The sequence below is a fragment of the Dromiciops gliroides genome, chromosome 3, assembly GCF_019393635.1.
Source record: "Dromiciops gliroides isolate mDroGli1 chromosome 3, mDroGli1.pri, whole genome shotgun sequence".
Classification (NCBI taxonomy): Eukaryota; Metazoa; Chordata; class Mammalia; order Microbiotheria; family Microbiotheriidae; genus Dromiciops; species Dromiciops gliroides.
The window spans coordinates 340,680,148-340,691,238 of NC_057863.1; the positions used below are offsets into that span (position 1 = coordinate 340,680,148).

General features: G+C 41.2%; 1 protein-coding gene across 1 annotated transcript in view; it reads left to right on the forward strand.

Moving 5' to 3' along the window:
• Positions 1-10,763, forward strand: part of LOC122745899 (lactotransferrin-like) — a 31,408-nt gene extending 20,645 nt beyond the window's left edge. The window contains exons 14-17 of the mRNA XM_043991348.1: positions 3,841-3,908; positions 8,083-8,267; positions 9,219-9,402; positions 10,524-10,763. Coding sequence (XP_043847283.1) covers positions 3,841-3,908; positions 8,083-8,267; positions 9,219-9,402; positions 10,524-10,558 — 472 coding nt within the window. The 3' untranslated portion in view covers positions 10,559-10,763. The remainder of the gene's footprint in view (positions 1-3,840; positions 3,909-8,082; positions 8,268-9,218; positions 9,403-10,523) is intronic.
• The last annotated feature ends 328 nt before the right edge of the window (positions 10,764-11,091 follow it).

The window sequence follows — 11,091 nt, forward strand, 5'->3', positions numbered from 1 at the left end:
TTTATAGATTTTTTTATTGATGGGGAAATCGAGGGTCAGAGAGGTGATGTGACCTGTTCAGGATTGTGCACCTGGTTAGAGAAGGCTATGACTGGTAGTGAGGTCCCCAACTGGTAGCGAGGTCCCCTAATTCTCAGTGAGGGCTTCAGTACAGGTCAAGCAAGAGGACATAGACTAGACCCGAGGCTCCACACATTTGGTCATTTGTGAGTCTTGTCAGCACTGACAAATTTGTTGGGTTGTTTTTTTCTTCCCCCTAACAAACTGATGGATTGCCATGACCTGTGAGCATTGTGGCCTTGGATTGCCTCTTGGTTGGAGTGAAGACAGTATAGCTTAGAAGCTGAAGGGCCAAAGGGAAAGAAAGTGTGCTGCCTTGGAAAGAACACTGGTTCTGGAGTAATAGAACCCAAGCTCCCTCCTCTGATTCTTATTTATCTGTGTGACCTTAGGTGCATTAGGCCCCAGTTTGCTCATCTGTAAAAATAAGGATTGGGTCAAAAGGGTTCTGAGGCCACTCTAGAGCTCATTCTGAAACTGTGATTGCTTGGCCTCTCTTATTATCATAGAATGAGTTATTGAATTTCAGAATAAGAAGAGCTCAGTGACCATCTAATCCAATTTATATGCAAGAAAAAATTCTTTCCATGACATCTAAGAGATGAACTAGACTCTGGGAACCGAAGTGATAGGTAACTTATCTCCACCTGAGGTGCTCACTCCACTTTGAGACTGATCTAGATGGTTGTTGTTGAGTTGTTTCAGTCATGTCTGACTTTTTGTGACCCCATTTGGGGTTTTCTTGGCAAAGATACTGGAGTTGGTTTGTCATCTCCTTCTCTAGCTCTTTTTTTTTGTGGGGCAATGAGGGTTAAGTGACTTGCTCGGGGTCACACAGCTAGCTAGTAAGTGTCAAATGAATGAGGCCAGATCTGAACTCAGGTCCTCCTGAATCCAGGGCCAGTGCCCTATCCACTGCACCACCTAGCTGCCCTTTCTCTAACTCATTTTACAGATAAGGAGACTGAGGCAAACAGAGTTAAGTGACTTGCCCAGGGTCACACAGTGAGTCAGTGTCTGAAACTGGATTTGAACTCAGAAAGATGTCATCCTGACTCTAGGCCAGGTACATTATCCACTGCACCACCTAGCTTTCCCCCAAGAAATTCTTAGTGCTTAGTAATTCTGGAAAAGTACTTTCCCTAAAAGAAGCCTGGGGGAAAACAGATTCATGATTTCATCTGTGTGTGTGAAACTCCTAGGTAGGAAATTCCTTGTACTAAGCACACACAGGTCTTTGATTTATAATTTATAGTCTTGGTAGTTGCCTGGAGAGGAGAATAGAGAGGTTAAGTGATCCAGCCAGGATCCCAGTTAGTAAGCTAGTATGTGTCAGAGGAGGGACTTGACATGGGGTCTTTGTTCTGAGTGGGAGGCTAGCTCTTTCCCCACTTTCCCCAGATGCCTTTCAAAGGGCATAGACTGTTTCATAGACTTTATAATAAGACTCAGGAAACATTCTAAGAGGTCAACCGACTTATTTATGGGTAATGAAACTGAGGTGCTGAGATGTCATGTACTTGCCCTAAAGTCCTACAGTCTATAAAGTGACAAAGCTAAGGATCTGAAGAGAGCCAGACCCAACACACTTTCCATGGTAGTCCTCTGTTTGGGGGTTCGTTGGAAAAAAAAATTAATAAATATGGGTAGTTCACTAAAATAATTTCCAATGGTGACCATAACTGAAAAGGTACTTCCCTCCCTCCCTCTCGCCTCCTCTCTCTCTCTCTTCTCTCTCTCGCTCTCTCGCTCTCTGCATTTTAAGTTCATCGCCTCTCTAGCAAGAAGTGAGTGGCATATTTCATTTTCAGTCTCTTTAGTTGAGGTTTATCATTACATCGATCAGAATTCTAAAGTCTTTTGAAGTTTCTTTAGATGTTGCCATTATATAGCTTGTTTTTCTACTTCTGCTCACTTTTGCCTTGCTTCAGAAGTTCAAAAATACCTTTCTCGTTTCCTCTGAAACTATCTCTTTTTTAATTTCTTGTGGAACAGGAACATTCCATCACATTCATGCACCATAATTTGTTTAGCCATCACTCAATAGGAGGACAGTCTCTTTCCAATTTTTAGCCACTAAGTAAAGAGCTACTATGGTATTTTGGTACATATAATTCCTTAGCAACTTTCATTTTATTCTTTATCTCCTTCAGGTATAAGCCTAGCAGTGGAATCTTTGGGTCAAAGTGCAAGAACAGTTTAGTAATTTTCTTTGCAGAATTCAAAATTATTTTCCAGAATGTTTGGAACAATTCACAGCTCCATTGACAAGGAATCAGTGTGCCTATTTTCCCACAACTCCTCCAACATTGAGTAGTCTCATCTTTGGTTCTTTGACAATTTCCTGGTTGAGAAGTGAAACCTCCAAGGTTTTTTGTTTGTTTTGTTTTGTTTTGCTTTGATTTATTTTGTTTTCAGTTTTCTACAAATTGGACTCAATCAAATTGGAGCAATCTGATGTAGGAGCTTTATTTGTGTGTTCTTTGACCACTTATTCATTGGTGAATGGCTTTTGGTTTATATATTTGTGGTCATTCCTTCTTTATCTTGGACATCAGAACGATATCAGAGATATTAAAAGCAAAAGATTTTTTTATACAGTTAGACTTCTTTCCTTATCTTACTTATACTGATTGTATTGAGGCAAAAGATTTTCAAACTCATTTAACTGAAAATATCTTTTCTGATTATCTCTGTCCTTTGGATCAGAATTCTCACCTTGACCATAGCTGTGAACGGTATGAGGGCAGGTTGTTTTTATTAATATTATACACCAAAGTTCATTATGGATAATTGGATAACACTGAGATGTCTGAAGAGACAAGAAAACACAACTATTAATAAACAAAACTCTGATGAAACAAAGCCATGAATCTACTTCTGGTATCAAATCCTGTCTCTAATTTGTGTTTGCTTTTAGTGATCCTGATGCTCTGTGAATATTCTGTTGCTGCATTTTAAAATATCATTCCATGGTTATAGCAATTTTATGAATGATTCACAAATAAAATAGAAAATTTAAAGACAAAACTTGAAATCTGAAAGCCAAAATATGATGAACAGAAACATATTCACCCTCTTCTCTTTCCTTTTCCATCCCTCCACTTCTCCTTCACCCCATACTGGCTTGTATAAGATGAAAAAGTAGAAATTGCTGTGCATCACCTCACAAAGAGAGCTATTAAAATCTTTCCCAGTTTTAAAACATTTGTTTATGCCAAATGATTCCATCCTTTTCGTTAGTTTATACTGCTTTATATTTGGGGGGAATGTGTTCTGGTAATAGAAATTTCAAATTTTTAATTTGCCTTCTGTTATTTGGGATTATTAATAGTTGGCATTAAATTTTTGTTTTAGAAATTTGATTACATGGATGCCACTAAAATTTTGTAGGAAGTAAAGGGTTCTATCACTGCTAAAATAATGTGAGGACACCGACAAGACAAAATGAATGGAAATGTATTATTGATGAGAACGTGGGAAGAATTATATGAATATAGTGGTTTCAGCATGGCATGGTAGAAAGAGCACTGCTTCTGTAGTCAGGATTTGGGTTCAAATCCTGCCTCTGCCAATTTCTGGGGAAAGTCACTTAACCTTTCCTGGAGCTCAGTTTCCTTATCTGTAAAATAAGGAGATTAGACTTGATGACCTCTGAGGTCCCTTTCAGGTCATCCCATGATTCAGAAAAATGTATGACTCTGAAAGAGATTTTCTTCAAGAAAGAGCATTTTAATGCTGACTTGCTTTTCATTTGATTCTCTGTCTCATCTTTTATAGATGCCTGGCTGAGAGAAAAGGAGATGTGGCCTTCGTGAAACACACCACTGTCCTGGAGAATACAGATGGTACGTGATCACCTCTATTTTTGACTACCTGTATAGTCATGTTCTGTGGTGGGCTAGAAATGTGGGGAAATCCATGACCTCCTCTGGGATCCAGTTACAATTCTATTCCAGGAAACCATGAAATCTTTCACATTTGTAGGCAGGACCAAGGGTGGCACATGGGCCTCTCTACCAAACCTGCCCAATTCAGTTCAAGAGAGTAATTGAGTATGTATGGTTATGAAGAGCTCTGTGCTGGGTGTCAAGGGGAGGAGTGGATTGTCATGAAAAGAGCACTGGATTTAGGATTAGTCAACCAATTTAAACCCGGGTTCAAATCTTGGTGTTACTTATGTGGCTTTTGGCAAATCAGTTCTCCTCTCAAGGTCTTAGTTCAGTCACATGTAAAATGAAAGAGCTAGATACTAGTTGCTTTCTTAGGTTCCTTTGAGCTCTATTATTCAATTATATATAAAGCATAAATAAAATTCAGAACCAGACCTCTTGGAATTCATAGTATGATAGTTTAACCTGAGGCATTCAATAATCAGGACCTAGAGGGGGACACAATCAATAGCATCCCCTTGGACTTCAAACAGCTGATACCACCTCTATTACTCACTATAAGAAGTAGTGTTAGTCAATCAACATCTGTTAAATGCCTACTATGTGCCAGGCACCGTGCTAAGTCCTGAGAATACAAAGAAAGGCAAAAGGCAGTCCTTGCCTTCAGGGAGCTCAGTCCAATGGGGGAGGCAACATGCAAACAAGCTTTATGCTGCATAAATAGGAAATAACTAATAGAAGGAAAGCACTAGAATTATGGGGGATGGGAAATCCTTTTTGTGAAAGATGGAATTTTAGCTAGGATTTGAAGAAACGAGGAGATAGCGCATTTCAGATATGGGGGACAACCAGTGAAAATGCCTAAAGTTGGGAGACAGTGTCTCCTTTAAGGAACAGCAAAGAACCAGTGTCACAGGGATGTAAAATGTAAGAAGATTGGAAAGGGTGAGGAGGAGGTACAGATAGACAGGTTACTAAAGGCTTTGGATGCCAATCAGAGTTTTATCTTTGACCCTGGAGGAGACAGGGAAGCACTGAAGTTTATGGAGTATGTGTGTGTGTGTGCACGTGTGTGCGCGTGCGCGTGTGTGCACTCTCGCGTGCTGGAGACTAGTGATAAAGGATAAAGCTGAGTGGGATGGACTGGAGCAGGGAGAAACCCTTGGTATAATGAGTTCAGTTTTGGACATGTTGAATTTAAGATGTCTATAGGACATCCAATTTGAGATGTCTACTAGACAGTTGAAGATGAGAACCTGGAGGTCAACAGAGAAGTTAAGACTGGATAAGGAGATTTGATAATCATCAACATAGAGATGATAATTGAATCCATGGGAGCTGCTGAGATCCCCAAGAGAAATTATATCAAGGGAAAAGAGAAGAGGGTTTGGGACAGGACCCTGTATGATATGTGAAGTTAGAAGGCATGACCTGGATGAAGATCCAGCAAAGGAGACTGAGAAGGAGCGGTCAGATAGGAAGGAGGAGATTGAGGAGAGCATGGAGTCCTGAAAACCAAGAAAGAAGAAAGTCTCAAGAAGAGGGCAAATGACAGTCAGTGTCAAAGGCTGTGACAAGAAGGATGAAGATTAAGAAGAGACTACTGATTTTGGCAATTGGATCATGAATGACTATAGAGGGAACAGTTTTGGTTGAATGGAGGACAGAAGCTAGACTGTAGAGAGCTAAGAAGAGAGTGAGAGGAAAGGAAGTGAAGGCACTTTTTGTAGATGGCTTTCTCAAGTAATTTAACCACAGAAGACAGGGGAAATATGGAATGACAGCTAGCAAGGATGGATGGAGGAAATGAAGGGATTTTGAGGATGGAGAAAACATAGACATGTTTGTAGGCAGTTGAATAGCAGCCAGTAGACTGAGAGAGGCTGAAGATTATTGAGTGGGGATGTTAGAGGGAAACATGGTAGAGAAGACAGGATGGAAGTGTATCTTTTGTGTATGTAGAGGGTTTTGCTTGGCAAGGAGAAAGGGGAATCACCTCTTCATGTGAGTCACAGGTGAAGGAAGAGATGATGGCAGAAGGCATCTGAGTGATGTGAGTTGAGGAGGGGAAAGGGGCGAGCTCTTGGCAAAGGGAAAAAGAAGTAGATTTGGAGTTAGAAGACATGTTCAAATCTCAGCTCTGACATTGACAGCCAGTGTGATATTGGGCAGGTCCCTATATGTAGAATGAAGGGTGGGAGCGAATGGCCTCCAGCCCCCTTTCAGCTCCAAGTCCATGATCTTATCCTCATCTGTTCATCCATCCAAATACTCAATAGATTCTTGAATATCCACTCTTTACTTACAATGACAGATAGAAGCAAATTACAACTTAGTCATTTTTTGGTTCCCTTTTTTGTTGGGACTTGTGATTCCATCCATGGGGGGAATTCTGCCAGTGTAGATCAGCACCTGTCCTAGAGGTTTGTCTTTAGGAAGGAGACCAGGGCCACTGAGGTTAATTGACTTGTCCAGAGTCACACAACCCAAATATCAGAGGTAGGCATCTTGATTCCTAATGATGACAGTAACACTAGCAATAATTATAATGAGAGAAAAAAGAATAAAAAGAATAATTATAATGAGATCTAGCATATATTTAGCACTTTAAGGTTTACAGAGCACTCAACAACAACCCTGGGAGGTAGCTGCTTTTATTATCCCCATTTTGCAGAAGGGGAAACTGAGGCAAACTGTGGTTAAGTGACTTGCCCAGGGTTGCAAAGCTAGTATGGGTGTGAGGCCAGACTTGAACTCAGACAAATGAGACTTCCTGACTATATCCCAGCATTTTATCCACTGTACCACCTAGTTTCCCTTTAGACACAAACTTCCAAGTTAATTTTGGATTCAGACTCTTTCTCAGAAGAGTTTGAGAATGGAGCTGGGCCTTGAATGATGGTTAGGAATTGGAGGGGGAAAGAGAAAGGAAATAGGGCAAAGAAGAGGCATCATGGAAGAATGGTAAGAGCACTGAACCTAGAGTCAGAGGTCTTGGTTTTACATCCCAATTCTCATGATTGCCACCTTTTTGACTTTGTATGTGTTCTGCCTCCCTAGGTCTCAGTTTCCTTGTCCGTTAAGTGAGGAAGTTGGACTAGACAGCTTGAGGCCCTTTCTAGCTTTAGATCTTCCTATAATTCATTCCCTACAGGGGTAATGGTAAGAGGAAGATGAGGGAGGTATAAAAACACAGAGACAATGACAGGCCAATTTTGACTAGAGCCTGGCTTCATAAAAGGGAATAGCAGGAAACAACAGTGGTCCCCGTCTGACACGAGGACTTGCTAGTCTTCTGCGCAGAGGTCGTCAACCATTCACATGGTTGTCAAAACCATTTGATTCAATGAATGCATTCTCTCAGGGACCAAAAGAACATAGATATAGAGCTAGAAGTGACCTCAGAGGTTTTCTCATCAAACCTCTTCCTTTTACTGGTGAGGGGACAGGCCTAGAGGAGTTCCACATTGTGCCTTAGACCACAGAGGTTATTACAGATAACACAGTCAGGATTTGAATCTGGGTCATCAGACTCTAAATCCAGAACATTCTTTTTACTGCCCATCCCTTCTCTAGCAGCACGACAAGGGATAGATAAAACAATGAAAAGGCTGATGATGAAATATGTATTCACATGAGTGTACTATTGTGCAGACATGGTATTCATTGAGTCTGTAAGGAAGCTTTCATAAGTGACTCCCCAAAGAATTTTGTCCCCAAGGGGAACCTAGCAGATGAGGTATAGACACTAGTGCTCAATGTCTGGGCAACAGAAGATTCAGGGTTTTTTCTCTCTACTACTACAAAGAGGTATTTGGAAACAGAAGAACAAATTACATTCTCCTTGGTCTCAAACCCAGAGGTTTGGTTTGATCCTTAAGAAAAAGTGTGATGGGTTGGAGGTGTTCAAGAGAGGATGAATTGGTCATAAAATCTGAAGTTGAACTCTCCTCCTGAGAGGTAGTTGACCCTTTTTTCTACCCCTACATTACCGTGGCACAGATATATAGATTTTTATAAAGCAGTAAATGAAATCCCTAGGTACTCATAATTATGAGTGATGGCCAATGGATTAACCAACTGAAGTCAAAGTGGTTGCTGTTGATGGTCACTTTCATTCTCTTTTCAGGAAAGAATACGGACTCTTGGGCAGAAAACCTGAAGAGTGGAGACTTTAGGTTCTTATGTTTAGATGGAAGCCAGAGGGAAGTGACCAATCCGGAAACATGTCACCTGGCTAAGGCACCAAACCATGCTGTGATCTCACGGAAAGATAAGGCACAGTTAGTCCGCCAGGTGCTATTGGACCAACAGGTCTGTATAATTCAGGGCCTGCCATCCCTTTCCCTAACTTAGACTTGAATCAGTTAATTGGGTCCAGAACCCAGTCACTTGATCTTGCTTCTACTTAAATCTGAATGTAGGTAATTGGTTGTAGCCATATGTTAACGCTTTTGTTCTGTCCTGAGTGTCTAAGTGGAAAGAAAGGGAGAACATTCAGGAATCCCGTGTGATTCAAGAACAGAGGAATATGCAGTTTTTCAATCTATTCCTTCTTGAGTTTGTTGGGAGAATTTGAGATACTTACCTTTACTTGCCCTTTTTCACTTAGTTTTCTCATTTCTAGAGGTGAAAGTGATGGCCTGGGTATAGGTTGGGGTAAAATATATTTGGTTTTTGTCCTTGCTGATCTGCTTTTAAAAATGAAGCTAGTCAGAAATAGCACTTGTAGAGCTTGGCACAGCACTGGGCACTGAGAAAAAGACATGTCTCTGAATTCAAAATATCACAAGACTGACAATATTGGTAGAGCAGGTAGTTGCCTAATTGTATGATTCAAGGAAGATCCATAAAACCTTTCTGCTCTCAAAAGACATCTTCACCACTTGGATGGCACACTGCCTCAGAGTCTGCCAATTAAGATAAAGGTATTTTATCTCTAGGAATGCCATTTTAAATTTCCCTTAGGTAGGGTAATGCATTAAGTGGAAATCCTTCAGCATCTGAAAAGATAGTATCATAGCTGTCAAAATAAGGCTCTAAGTAGATAGAGGATGAGTAAGTTTTGATGGATGGTAGAACTGGTGGTGGTGGTAATATTAGGAAGGGAGAGAGTTGACAATGTGAAAAGAAAGACACCAGTGGTCAATTTGTATTGCTGTGAAGTTTCCTCTAAGGCTGATCCTGAACAAACCATTCTTCCCCAACCCCTCCCCCATTTTCCTATGGATGTCTGCTGATAATGTGTCTGTCTCTTTGACTCAGAGCCGTTTTGGAACTTATGGGAACGATCGAGACACTTTTACTATCCTCCCCAAAACCAAAAACCTCCTGTTCAAGGACAACACTGAGTGCCTGGCAAAACTCTCAGATGACATCACCTATGAGACATTCTTAGGACAAGAGTATGTCACAGCTGTTGGCTCTCTGAAGAAATGCTCAACTTCCAGTAAGTAGAAGGAAAAGTCACCGGGAAACAGGTAGCTAACTATCAAATGGATTCCTTAGGAACACAGGAATGAGAAAGTGTGAGAAATAGTGAGTACATGCAGTGGTTCCAGCACTGTCCAAGGTGCTGAGGAGACAGAAAGCTATCAATCTCGACTTACTTATGCCTGTCTCTAAAAAACTGCCATCTGGGGCAGTGGCTGGTGAGCACAGTGACTTCCCTCCAGCTTGCTGGTGACCCTTTTCTTCCTTTCTCAGCCTTAGGTTGGTCTTGGATATAACCTTGTTGAAGGAGGGCTGGTGGTAAACAGGAGGATAGAAGATAATGACTTCAGTCCAGTCATGTCAACAGGCATTTATTAAACACCTACTATTATAAGACACCTACTGAGAGCTATGGATACAAAGAAAGCCAAGAACCAACCAGAAAAATCCAACTCTTTATTCATCATAACCCTTGGTGGGCATCTAAGATCCCATTCCTCAACTCCTCCTACTTCCTCTCCCCCCAAAAGTACAAAAAGGAGTCTGAGAATGCCTTTACTTTAAAATTCAGATGTCTGTCCTCAAAGAACTATCATTAGTGCCTAAGTATGAGACTGTCTTTTCTTATAGTCAAAATCAGTCTAGGTGATGCAGTGAACAGATTGCTGGACAACAAAGGAATACCTGAGTTCAAATCTGGCCTCAAACACTAGCTGTTTGACCCTGGACAATTCATTTAACCTCTGTCTGACTCAGTTTCCTCAACAGGGCATCATAATAGCACCTCCCTTCCAGGGTGGTTATGAGGATCAAATGAGATATTTGTAAAGGGCCTGGTACATAGTAGTCACTTAATAAATGCTTGTTCCCTTCCTTCTGTAGAGAAAAAGAAAAGAAGAGTGGAAGGGCACAATTTTTTTCCTATTGACAAAACTGGTGAGGAAGGGAGTGGGGAAGAGAAGGAAGTTTCCCTCTTGTACCAGGCCCTTTACAAATATTGTCTATAGTTTATTACTTGACTCTCATTTCTAGTATAGAACTGCCATTTTACATGTTGCAGGAGGGTGGGGGCCAAATCATTTTTTGGAAATAGCTAGCAGAGGCTAAATAACCATCTGTCCTATTCTTTCCCCACAGCTCTCCTGCCTGTCTGTGAATTTCACAAATTCTAGAAAGCCAAGAACATGAGACATTCTCCCATGAGGGACTAACCACCAGATGGCTACACTGCTTTTTGCTGCTCTTTCCTGATCCCCAAGAATGGTGGGGACGGCCTTCTCACTTCCTTTTAACAGATGATCCTACAGTGGAATAACGTCTTCAACCTTCATACTTCCCTGCTGTCATCTGAACAATAAAGTGGAAGAATGTCACTGATTCTCTGTGTTTTCATATTAAACTTCCTTCACATCTCATGCCTTTTCCTATGTCTAGACTGCACTGCCATGTTGTAATCCCATTTTTATTTTAGACTAGACACGTGATTTCATTGGTACAAAGAACTCTCACTGAGGAAACTGACTACCGGTGTAGACCAGCTCCTGATAAGTCAGCTACAGTCTTAAGAGTGGCCTGGGGACACCAGGGGCTTGGTTCCTGGGGTTTCCCTAGTAAGGAGCAGAACTAAAACTAGCTCTTCTGGGCTGAGGCCAGCTTTTATTCACTACACCTCACTGTCACTGAAACACCCAGGTCTGAATGAAAT